Source organism: Myotis davidii, unplaced genomic scaffold, assembly GCF_000327345.1.
Source record: "Myotis davidii unplaced genomic scaffold, ASM32734v1 scaffold341, whole genome shotgun sequence".
NCBI lineage: Eukaryota > Metazoa > Chordata > Mammalia > Chiroptera > Vespertilionidae > Myotis > Myotis davidii.
In genome coordinates, this window is record NW_006291021.1 from 239,675 (window position 1) to 251,408 (window position 11,734).

Genomic DNA, 11,734 nt, shown 5'->3' on the forward strand with positions numbered 1-11,734 from the left:
TATATATATACCGGCAATGAAGGAGGGGGGGTAACTACAATTATTAATAAACACATTTATATGTTGTATAAAAAGTCACAAAATTCTAAGAAATTCTGTCATTATATACATCATTGTTTTTCTAATTGAAATTAAAAAGCAGTCAAAATGACTTCCTTGGGCAATCTAGTGTTAAATGGGGGTTTTGTAAAGTGATCTGGCTGCTGTAGGGTGGAGGGCAGATGAAGCAGGGTAGAGGTGACAGCTGTGGTCCTGGTGAGCAATGATGGGCTTTGGAGCAAACAGGTGATGAGAAATGATTTAACTATAGTGGGTTTTGGAGGTGGAGCTGACAGGGTTTATTGATGGATTGGATATTGAGGGGTGAGGGCCAGGGCAGAATTATAAACGTACATTTTAAAATAATACCTACTGTTAAATAGTCCAGAGATTAAAATTTTGAAAACCTCAGCCTTTAATGGCTTCTGAATTCACGGGGCAGTCCAGGGTCTAATGCAGAGAGAGGAAGGCCAATTCTAAGCAGGTTGTTCTCTTTTCTTTTTCTTAAATATATTTTTATTAATTTCAGAGAGGAAGGAAGAGGGAGAGAGATAAAAACATCAATGATGCCAGAGATTGATTGGCTGCCTCCTGCGTGCTGTTATGGGTTCACTCAGCGAGATAGACCACCAACTCAGAATTTAAATTTAAGAGCCTTTATTAAGCTGGCCAGCTGACCACAGTCACAGCACTCTGCCAAAGCAAAGGCTGAACTGCAGCCCAGACTACAGAAGTTACATTTTATTATTAAATTCTGTGGAGGAAACTTTATTTATACTTTCTCCAGTCTTCTGTCTCCCAAATTTGGAATGGGACTTCCAGGCCTTCTGAGAAAGAAGGCCTGCGTGCTGGGAAGGGGCCATGAGACCATATCTCAAGGCCTGGCCTGATGTCAGTACCTTCCTATCTATGTGTTTTAGGAACAGACAGCACAGCATGACCCGTCTGGCCAAAGTGCCAGAGATGCAGCCCAGTACACGTGCCCCGTACTGGGGATTGAGCCTGCAACCCAGGCATGTGCCCTGACCGTAAATCAGAACCGTGACCTCTAGGTTCATAGGTCGATGCTCAAACACAGCCACACCAGCCAGGCAAGCAGGTTGTTTTCATTGTTGTTTGTTAATCCTCACCTTGAGGATATTTTTCCATTGATTTTTTTTTTTTTTTTTAGGGAGAGGGAAAGATGGAGAGAAACAATGAAGTGAGAGAAACACATCAATTAGTTGCCTCTTGCATGGGCTCTGGTCAGGGCCTGGGCCCGGGAGGAGCCTGCAACCAAAGCATGTGCCCTTGACTGGAATTGAATCAGGGGCCCTTTGGTCTGCAGACCGACGCTCTATCCACTGAGCCATATTGGCTAGGGCTTATTGTTGTTTTAGTTTTACCACCACTATGACCTTACTGTGGTTTTTATTTTTTCATTTTCATTTAGAAATAATTTCAAACTTTCAAAAAGCTGCACAAATAGACATAGTACAAAGCTTGCCCATATCCCTTCACTTACATTCACTGAGCACTGACTTTCTACTTTTTTTTGCCAAGCAAGAAGTTGGAGTGTCTGTAGCTCAGCTTGGAGAGAATAAAGGGTGTTCTTAGGGGTAGGGGCACAGCCTGAGCAAAGGCAGGTGCCCTGATGAGAGATCTTATTTCCTGCTTCCCCCACCATGTTCCCGCAGGCCCGGCTAGAGAGAGATCTGAGCAACAAGAAGATTTACCAAGAGGAGGAGATGCCTGAGTCAGGTGCAGGCAGTGAGTTTAACCGAAAACTTCGGGAGGAGGCTCGGAGGAAGAAGTACGGCATCGTCCTCAAGGAGTTCCGGCCTGAGGACCAGCCCTGGCTGCTCCGAGTCAATGGCAAGTCAGGCAGGAAGTAAGTGGTGATGGCAGCGGGTGCCCACCTCCTCTTCCCTCATGCCCTCACTTTGTGGGGTGCTCTCTCAGAACTTGTATGCCCCATATGCCCAGTGCAGGTGGCAGCATGTCCTCCGTCATGGGGTTTCATTTTATTATTTATTTATTCATTCTGTTTTTTAATATATATATATATAATTGTTAGTATTACAGATGTCTCCCATTTTACCCTCCTTTACCCACCCTCCTAGGTCTTCACCACCCTATTTCCCATGTCCATGGGCTCTGCATATAAGTTCTTTGGTATATCTCTTTTATAGGGTTTTATTTTTAAAGGTAAGTCAGGTTGGTGCTTGTATAGGAGTTCCAAGGGCACCTGCCCTGTTCATGTACATCCAGGGGCCACCTTGAAGGTGGGAAGCAGGGAAGGGGCACTCTAACGTTGCCTGGACTTCTGTGTGGGAAGAGTGTGAGGGCAGAAGCCAGGAGGAGGCTCGCAGTGGTTCAGGGCCAAGGAGCAGCCTGGAGGCAGATCAGAGGGGTCTGACTGCAGGGCCTGTGCTCTTCAGGTTATCTAACACGTTCCTTCCATGAAAGGACCATGATATGTAAAATGGGGGAAGCCCTCAGCCCACTCTGCAGGGTGAGGAGCACTGGCCCTGCTTCCCAGATTTGGCAATCAAGGCTCAGACAATTCAAGAGCTAGCCCAAAGCCTCCCAGACTCTGATTGCTCGGAGAAACCAGGTGGTTCTGTAGAAGGGACAGGCCTAGGGGCATGGTGGGCCAGGGCGGGTCTCTCTGGACACAGGCTGTGGCTGTGACCGTGACCGTGGTTCTTTGCAGGTTCAAGGGTATAAAGAAGGGAGGTGTGACAGAGAACACATCCTACTATATCTTCACCCAGTGCCCTGACGGGGCTTTTGAAGCGTTCCCAGTGCACAACTGGTACAACTTCACGCCGTTGGCCCGGCACCGTACGCTCACGGCTGAGGAAGCTGAGGAGGAGTGGGAGAGGTGAGTAAGCCTGGGCGGGGCTGGGAGGGAAGCAGGATGCAGTGTCGTCTGGTAGCTTCACCAGTGTAAAGCCAAAATAATTGGAAATGAGGTAGGTCACCATAACTTTATGCCCCGCTGGGAGCTGGGAACTCAGTGATGACCACGCCAGACCCCACCAGGCCCTCAGGGAGCTCTCAGTCCAGAGGGGAGACATAAATCAGACCATCAGGGATGTACAGGGTCCTGTGAGGGCTAAGGAGTTGGTGACTGAGAGCAGGGCAGGGTGTCCCTTGAGTTTACCCAGGCAGGAGATCTAGGCTGGATCAACTGCAGATACCTGTTGCCTGAGATTGGTCTTGTTATGGCCTTTGTTTTGAAATCTATTTTGTCTGATATAAATATTGCTACCCCAGTTTTTTTTTTATTTCTATTTGCATGAAATATCTTTTTCCATTCTTTTACTTAAAAAAAAAATGTATACACACATTGATTTCAGAGAAGAAGGGAGAGAAAGAAAGATAGAAATATCAGTGATGAGAGAGAATTGTTGATAGGCTCCTTCTTGCACGCCCCCCACTGGAGACTGTGCCTGAAGCCCAGGTATGTGTGCTGACTGAGAATTGAACCTTGACCTCCTAGTTCAGTGGTTCCCAAACTTATTTGGCCTACCGCCCCCTTTCCAGAAAAAATACTTCCTAGTTCATAGGTTGATGTTCAATTACTGAGCCACCCTGGCTGGGCACCTTTGCCATTTTAATTTTGATGTGTCTTCATGTGGACCTGGAATTGGTCTTGAGCTGAGAGAGGTGCTGGGATGCCAACACCACACCAACACCTTCTCCTTGAGAGCTCAGGGCAGAGGGAACTGAAAAAGGGTCAGCTCTCCCTGTGTGGTTTTAGGGTGTCCATGTTATGTGTGAGCCCCATGGGGTCAGATCATGCCTCTTATCACCTAACTCATGTCTGGGGTTCCCTTCTGGGGAACATCCAGTGACGTGCAGGGAGGAGACCTGGTTCCTGGAGGAGGGCCCTGGAACCAGGCCTGTTATCAGACCCCAGTGTACCCCTTACCTGCGCCTGCAGGAGGAACAAAGTCCTGAACCACTTCAGCATCATGCAGCAGCGGCGGCTCAAAGACCAAGACCAGGACGAGGAGGATGAGGAGAAGGATAAGCGTGGCCGCAAAAAGCCCAGTGAGCTGCGCATCCATGACCTGGAAGACGACCTGGAGATGTCGTCTGATGACAGCGAGGCCAGCGGCGAGGAGGGTGAGCCTGGGCAGAGCCTGCCCTGGTGGCTGGAGTGTTCGGCACAGCTGCCTAAGTCGCGCTTGAGTCTTACTTTATAAGGTAGTTGAGTGACAACACAGTGATTAATGCCGTTGAAAAAAACAGTTTACAGTTTCCTGGGAGATGAGAGGCAGGCACAACATGCCATGCAGGGCCACTTGCGGAAGCACCAGAATGAGTTGGAAGCAGAAATGAGTGATGGGCCCTGGCCGGTGTGGTTCAGTTGGTTGAGTGTCATCCCATGCACTGAAAGGTCTCCAGTTCAATTCTCAGTCAGGGCACATGCCCAAGTTGCAGGCTCGATCTGTGATTGGGGTGCATGCTGATTTATGTTTCTCACATCATTGTTTCCCCTCTCTCTTTTCCTTCCTCTCTCAAAAAAAAAATCAATAAAAACATATTTTAAAAAAGATATGGTGGGATCCACCAGTTTGAATCATTCCAGGGGCTCTGGGCTCCAAGAGTGATTTAGTGCAGAAGACAGTGGCCGTCAGTGTGAGATTGGAGAAAGGCTGTGGCCACGGGGTATAGATCCCAGATTGGTTTGGTTTGCACATGAGAGGTGTTGCCCCTAGGCAAGCCCTTTGCTTCTCTAAGAATTGGCCATCTCCCCCTTTGTCAAGGCCTGAGGTGTCCCAATGTCCTTGAATATACAAACCCTGATGAGTGCTCAGCCCCCCTCCACTTCCCCAGGTGTCAAAGCCCCCAAGGCCAAGAAGAAGGCACCGATGACTAAGGCAGGCCGTAAGAAGAAGAAGAAGAAGGGGTCAGATGATGAGGCCTTTGAGGACAGTGATGATGGGGACTTTGAGGGCCAGGAGGTGGACTACATGTCTGATGGCTCCAGGTGAAGCAGGCGGGAGGCAGGCGTGAGACCCTGGGACAGCCTGGAGGAAGAGCTCACTCACCCTCTGCTCACTCTGGTGTTGCAGCAGCTCTGATGAAGAGCCGGAGGGCAAGCCCAAGGTCACCCAGCAGGAGGAGGGTCCCAAGGGCGTGGATGAGCAGAGCGAAAGCAGTGAGGAGAGTGAGGAGGAGAAGCCTCCTGAGGAGGACAAGGAGGAGGAGGAGGAGAAGAAGGCACCCACCCCACAAGAGAAGAAGCGGAAGAGAGGTAGGCTTGGCTTTCTAGGCTTCTGTCCCCTCTGCCCCTTACTAGATCCCCTTATCGGAGATAGAGCTGAGGATGGGCGTGGGTGCCTCTGATCCCGACAGCTCTTCTTTGTCCCCATACAGACAGCAGTGATGAGTCTGACAGCTCAGAAGAGAGTGACATTGACAGTGAGGCCTCCTCAGCTCTCTTCATGGCTGTAAGACGCAGCCAGGGTTGGGAGGAGGGATGTCCGCCCTGGTGTCTGTTTCCAGACTCACGTCCCCAACCCTAAAATTTGCAGAAAAAGAAGACTCCTCCCAAGAGAGAGCGGAAGCCATCAGGGGGCAGCTCAAGGGGCAATAGCCGGCCAGGCACACCCAGCACAGAGAGTGGCAACACCTCCTCCACCCTTCGGGCAGCTGCCAGCAAACTGGAGCAAGGTGGGTGGCCTTCCCGTCCCACTGCAACCTCCTGACCTTTGTTCTTGTGTGCACTGAGCATCAGGATCTGAGGCCAGATCAAGGGGCAGACACCTATCTGCCCCTGAGCTCCTTGTATCCATAATCTAGGCACCACCCGGCCTGGGGTCTCCCAACACGTCCAGTGTCACATTTCTAAAACTCAGCCTGGCCTCTGCTCTCACAGGAAAGCGGACAAATGAGGCGACAGCAGCTAAGCGGTTGCGGCTGGACAGTGGACCCCAGAGCCTGTCTGGGAAGTCGACCCCTCAGCCCCAATCTGGGAAGTCAACCCCCAGCAGTGGGTAAGTTGGTGAGGACAGCAGGGGCAGGAGGGGACCACTGGGAAGGAGGGCCACCCACTAACCTCCCCACTCTCCACTGCGCTCCAGTGACGTGCAGGTGACTGAGGACGCTGTGCGCCGCTACCTGACACGGAAGCCCATGACCACGAAAGACCTGCTGAAAAAGTTCCAGACCAAGAAGACAGGGCTGAGCAGCGAGCAGACAGTGAACGTGCTTGCCCAGATCCTCAAACGCCTAAACCCTGAGCGCAAGATGATTAACGACAAGATGCACTTCTCCCTCAAGGAGTGAGGGGCTGGCCCCCACCCTTTTGCCCAATAAATAAGCTCATCTCCAGAAGTTCATGGGCTCTTGAATTCCACATACTCATTGCTGTGGGTCCAACTGTCCAATTGTCACCCTGCTCCCTGAATCCCAGGAGCCAGCATTAATAAGTTGGAAAAACCTAAGCAGCATTCTTCTCAATTTACTTCTCTTATTCTCCCCCGCTCCTCCTTCTAGAGCCTTGAGATGTCTCTCAGAACTTATTTTGCACATGGGGTGATTTCTTCAGGTCTGTCTTCCACTTTGCCAGTTCTCTCTTCAGCTGTTTCTTTTTCAGATCAGCTGGTCTGTGTGTTTTGTTTTTTAAAAAATTTTATTGATTTCAGAGAGGAAGGGAGAGGGAGAGAAACAATGATGAGAATCATTGATTGGCTGCCTCCTGCATGCCCCCCACTGGGGATCAAACCAGCAATCTGGGCATGTGCCCTTGACTGGAATCAAACCTGGGACACTTCAGTCTGCAGGCTAACACTCTACCCACTGAGCAAAACTGGCTAGGGCTAGTTTAAAATGTTTTTATTGATTTTAGAGGAGAAACATCTATCAGAGAGAAAAATATTGATTGGTTGCCTCTTGTACACACCCCAGTGGGGGACCAAAACTGCCACCTGGATGTGTGCTCCGACTGCTATCAGACTGGCAATCCCTGGTGCCCAGGGTGATGCTCAACCAATGAACCACTCGGCCAGGGCCGCTGGTCTGTTCTGAGTGTTTTGTCCTTAATGTGTGTGTGTTTTTTAAATATATTTTTATTGATTTCAGAGAGAGAGAGAGAAACATCAATGTGAGGATCATTGATTGGCTGCCTCCTACACGCCCCACATGGGGGATCAAGCCTGCAACCCAGGCATGTGTCCTGACTGGGAATCTGACTGTGACCTCCTGGTTCATAGGTCGATGCTCAACCACTGAGCCACGCAGGCTAGACTGTCCTAAATGTTTTTCATCCCTTTCACATTTTTATTTTAAGCATCTTAGTTTTCATCAGACACATCAGCACCTGAAGCTCACAGGCTTCCTGTTCTATCTCCTGACTGGTCTTCATGATTGATTGTAATCTTGGATAGGGGAACTGGTGGCCAGCTTGGGGCTCTCTCTGTGGGACTCCTGGATGGTCTACAGGCCGGTCCTTGTAAATGGGTTTTGCCTTTGCTCCCACCAGGTGCCCCACGAGTCCCAGCCTGAGCCCATTTGGGATGGTTCTCAGCTCAGGGCTCTGTCCCTTACATGACAGTGAAAACCCAAACCCCTTTTATTGCTGATGTTGGCACCTTTCTCAGCTTCCCAGTGATGTTTCTGGGGCTTCCCTTTCTTATAAGTTGGTTATGCATTTATTTTTTCCAGCATTGGTAGATGTTCTGTAGTGGGAGGACTGTTCAATTTCAGGGACAATAATGCTGCTGGAAATGAAATTTGGCAGCAGGTGCTACTTTTGAACCCCTATCCCAAATGATCCAGATTTCTATCTTGCCCTTGGCTGGAAACTGCAGGTGGAAAACTTCCCCACCCAGTTCCACAGGACCCTGGCTGTTGAATGGAAATGCCTGAGATGTCAGGCTAATTCCTAGGAATGTCCCAGGTTGGTCCAACCTCCCTCCCCATACATCCGCCAGGCCTTTTTGGGGCAGCAGGAAAGATGCCCTTTGCCCTGGGATTTTTACCCCTCTACTCGGCCATGTGGACTGTGACCTACCAGTAAAGCCATATGCCTCAGTGGTTAGGAGCAGGGACCGTGTGTTCAGGACCTGGGTTCAAATTCTACCTGTGTTTAATTCTGGTGACTCTGGACTACTACTGAAAGTAGTCTCAATAGGTACTGCAATAAGAACAACCACACCAGCCCTAATCGGTTTGGATCAGTAGATAGAGCTTCGGCCTCCGGACTAAAGGGTCCTAGGTTCCATTCTGGTCAAAGGCATGTTCCTTGGTTACGGGCACATCCCCTACGATGTTTCTAACTCTATCCCTCTCCCGTCCTCTCTGTAAAAAAATCAATAAAATGTATTTTAAAAAAAAGAACCGCCACACCAAATTAGTGAAGCAATCCCCTGTATGTAGAGTTCTGGTCATTTCTCATCTTTTGCTGATAGAAAGCAGTGAATAGCCCTGAGTTTGTGTCTGTTCACCTGCTAAGCATAAATTCCTGAAACAGTTTTGGGGTCAAAGGGATGGGATTTGCAGTTTCAGTATCAACTGCTACCAACTTACACTCCCATCCACAGTGTGGGGATGCACCTATGTCATGCGTGCACCCCAGCCATGGGAAAGCAAGCTCTGATTTTCCAATCTTGGGTTCCGAGTCAAGTTTTAACTCAATCTCACCTGTGTGAGGTCGAGCACCTCTTCAAACATGCAAAAGCTACTTGAATTTCCTTTGCCTCAAAAGCTCTCCCAAGCTCCTCAGTGCCAAACACCATGTTAATCACTGTCCTCAGAACCTCATGTGGGAGGGACTGATTAGCCTCCTTTCAGAGGTAAGGGCCAGTCTCACTTCCCAGGGGCCACAGGGGCAGGGTATGGAAGTCACTGTGACTTGCAACTGCCTCCAAGACCCAGTGGGAGCCAACATCCCTTCGTGCTGATGCTCTGGACACCGGGACGGGCTGAGTCCCAGGGTCCTAGGTGGCCCTTCTAGAGGCAGGGGTCCCTGCAGGGTGAGCTTCCGGCCCCGTGTGTCCCAACACTTGGCTGTCCTGGAGCCTCTCCCTTTTCCTGTTTTGACACTGGCTCAGCCAGGCCCAGACACAGGGGCATGACGTCTTAATCCTCTAGGCTGGAGCCATGATGGATGAGTCCCCATTAGCTAATTCACCTGCCAAACCACCTCTTCCCTGCTCCCGCTCCCTGACCCCCAACATATCCATTCCACCTGGTGCCCAACACAGGGGCTCCTGAGCCTCAGCACCCTGCTTGAATGGGAGGGGGCCCCAGTGGGGGACCCACAGAACCTCCCCCGCCACCTCTCCTTCCAGATGGCAGGTGGGACAGTGGGGCAGGGACCCTGGTTGCTCATCCTGGGCTGGGCCCTGGCTGCCGCTTCAACTCTTAAATCAAGGTGCGGAGGGGGTGTCAGAAATCTATGGAATGTCTGGATGAGGGGGTGAGCCCTTAACTCTTAGAAGGAAAGAATGTGGGACAGGGAGTTGGCCTGCCTGGGTCTGAGGATGTGGGAGACAAGCTGGTGGGGGACATGGGGCCTTCGTGCCCATACAGCATCCGGCAGGGAAGAGGTTATTTCCCAGCCCAGATGGGGATAAATTGAGAGTGCAGGACCTCTCCATCCTCAGAACCTGTTCGTCACAATGGCCACAGGAAGAGTCCTGCTCGGCTCTCTGCTGTTCCTATCCCTGCAGCTGGGCCTCGGCGGGAACCCGAGTACGCCAGGGGCTCCAGTGGTGGAGGGAACACTCTCGCCTGAGCCAGCAACAGACATGGGGACCTGGAAGGCACAGCTGAGTAAGGACCCCCAGCACCCCGTGTGACTCCCCAACTCCTTCCCGGCCAACCCCTGACCACTGTCGACTGCCCCTTGTTCCCACCCAGGTGCCCGCCTGCGCCGAGCCCCAGCCGGCCCCTGCCAGCTGCGGAGCTTGGCCCTGCCAGTGGTGGAACTGGGCCTGGGCTATGCTTCAGAGGAGATGATCATCTTCCGCTACTGTGCTGGCAGCTGTCCCCGAGGTGCCCACACCCAGCACAGCCTGACGCTGGCCTGGCTGCGGAGCCAGGGCCGAGCACACGGAAGCCCCTGCTGCCAGCCCACCCGCTATGCTGACGTGGCCTTCCTGGATGATCACCACCGCTGGCAGTGGCTGCCCCAGCTCTCAGCGGCTGCCTGTGGCTGCAGTGGCTGAGGATGCCCAGACGGGGCCCTGCAGCCACCCCAGAGGTCTGATGACTTATTTATTGGAGACCTGGATGCCCAGAAGATGAGAAGATGGGGTGGACTGGGGATGCCAGCAAGGGACACAATAAAGGAAATTGATCCTGGGGTCTTGTGATTCTGTGTTCAGTAGGGTGCTCCTGACCTTGTCATCTTAGTTCCTGGTTGGTGGGCAGGTAGGGTCTGGGCTTCCCTTGCAGATCCCAGCCCCAGCAAACAGCCAGTGCAAGGAAGGCCACCTTGTCCATTTCCTAGCTTTATTCACAAACAGTGTCCCTGAGAAGCTGGGCAAAGGGCCTGGGGGTCAGCAGGCTGGGGGTGGCTGCCCAGGCTCCTCTGGTCCTACCCCCTCAGGGAGGGAGCGGCAGATCACGGAGATGCGTCGGCCTCGGGGAACCCGAAGTTTCCCAAAAAAGGACTCTTCATCCCGAAGGATCTCATGGGAGAAGTCATAACGGGCAGAGTCTCTGAAAGAGAAAACAGAGGCTGTGACTGGGTAGGGTGAGGGCACCCCTGTTCCAGGCTAAGCGTCTGCTGTGTAGTGGATGGTAGTTTTCTGTGAGGGCTGAATGAGAGAAGGTGCTTGAAGTGCTGGGTAGTGTCTGACCAGTGATTAGTAGGGTGGTGGCTTCTTGGCGGGGCAGTACCTAAGGATGTACAGTGAGCATGGCTCCAGCAAGAGTTCTAGCCACTCCCCAGGCTCCTGGGTGTGTACCAGTCGCATGACACTGGGAGACAGCAGGGACAGGCCAGCGATGGTGGTTCCACAGAACTGGAAGAGGGAGCGGGGTGGTGGGTCAGGCTCTGGCCGGCCTGGCCCAACCCCAGCTGGGAGCTTCAAGCTGCAGGCTTCTGCCCACCTTGACGCTGTCAACGTGTGGCTTGATGTAGCCCCGAGGTTCCAGGTCCAGCACGTGCACTGAGGACAGCAGGGTCTGGCCTGGGCCAAAGGCGGCTGCCTGAACACGCTGCAGGATGGCCCGGCTTGCCTCTGACCAGCGAGACTTTTCTGTCTCTCGGAAGCCATGGATGGCCTGCAGAGAGAGCTCAGGTCAAGCCTGGAAACTCCCAAAAAAAAAAGAATGCTGAGCCAGGGGCTGGTTTCCTGCATGACCCCTGATCTCACCCTCAACTCACAAACTTTGTCCCATCTAAGCCATGATCTTTGGCCTCAGTCTTTTGTACCCAATCTCTGGCTCCAACTCAGTTCCAAATCCAGGCTCCAATGCTGGCCTTGCCCCAATATTCAATTTTGTGTCAGTTTTTGTCCTCAAACGGTGACCCTCCCTCACCTCCCCCACACCCTTCTCTACCTAACCTTGGTCCTGTACCCCAAACACCCTTCGGTTCCAGGTCCTGCCTCCAGTTATGGCCCTGCTCTCATCTTCAAAGACTCCAACCCCAGGCCCAAGGTCCTGCCCCCAGCCGTAGCCCCGCCCCACACAGCGCCACACTCCCGTCCCCACCGTAGCCCCGCCCCCAAAGGCCCCAGTCCTA

At 52.1% G+C, this 11,734-nt stretch overlaps 3 protein-coding genes across 5 annotated transcripts in view; 2 read left to right on the forward strand and 1 right to left on the reverse strand.

Annotated features, from left to right (window-relative positions):
- Nucleotides 1–6,372, forward strand: part of GTF2F1 (general transcription factor IIF subunit 1) — a 10,138-nt gene extending 3,766 nt beyond the window's left edge. For 2 of the 3 annotated variants that reach the window (XM_015564277.1, XM_006764224.2), the window contains 9 exons: nt 1,716–1,909; nt 2,735–2,905; nt 3,971–4,155; nt 4,870–5,023; nt 5,109–5,290; nt 5,413–5,486; nt 5,571–5,709; nt 5,915–6,032; nt 6,120–6,372. In XM_015564277.1, the coding sequence (XP_015419763.1) occupies nt 1,716–1,909; nt 2,735–2,905; nt 3,971–4,155; nt 4,870–5,023; nt 5,109–5,290; nt 5,413–5,486; nt 5,571–5,709; nt 5,915–6,032; nt 6,120–6,324 (1,422 nt within the window). In that variant the 3' untranslated portion in view covers nt 6,325–6,372. The remainder of the gene's footprint in view (nt 1–1,715; nt 1,910–2,734; nt 2,906–3,970; nt 4,156–4,869; nt 5,024–5,108; nt 5,291–5,412; nt 5,487–5,570; nt 5,710–5,914; nt 6,033–6,119) is intronic. The other variant, XM_006764225.2, reaches the window with a different exon arrangement.
- Nucleotides 6,373–8,326: 1,954 nt separating this feature from the next.
- On the forward strand, nt 8,327–10,345 carry PSPN (persephin). The gene is made up of 2 exons (XM_006764254.2): nt 8,327–9,813; nt 9,901–10,345. The coding sequence occupies exons 1-2, from the start codon at nt 9,660–9,662 to the stop codon at nt 10,206–10,208; spliced, it is 462 nt and encodes a 153-aa protein (XP_006764317.1). The 5' UTR covers nt 8,327–9,659; the 3' UTR covers nt 10,209–10,345.
- Nucleotides 10,346–10,473: 128 nt separating this feature from the next.
- Nucleotides 10,474–11,289, reverse strand: ALKBH7 (alkB homolog 7; the record flags this gene model as incomplete). Its single annotated transcript, XM_015564297.1, has 3 exons — nt 10,474–10,704; nt 10,885–11,009; nt 11,098–11,289. Coding segments are annotated over 3 exons (480 nt in total), but the record flags the coding sequence as incomplete, so codon positions are not given.
- Nucleotides 11,290–11,734: the final 445 nt, after the last annotated feature.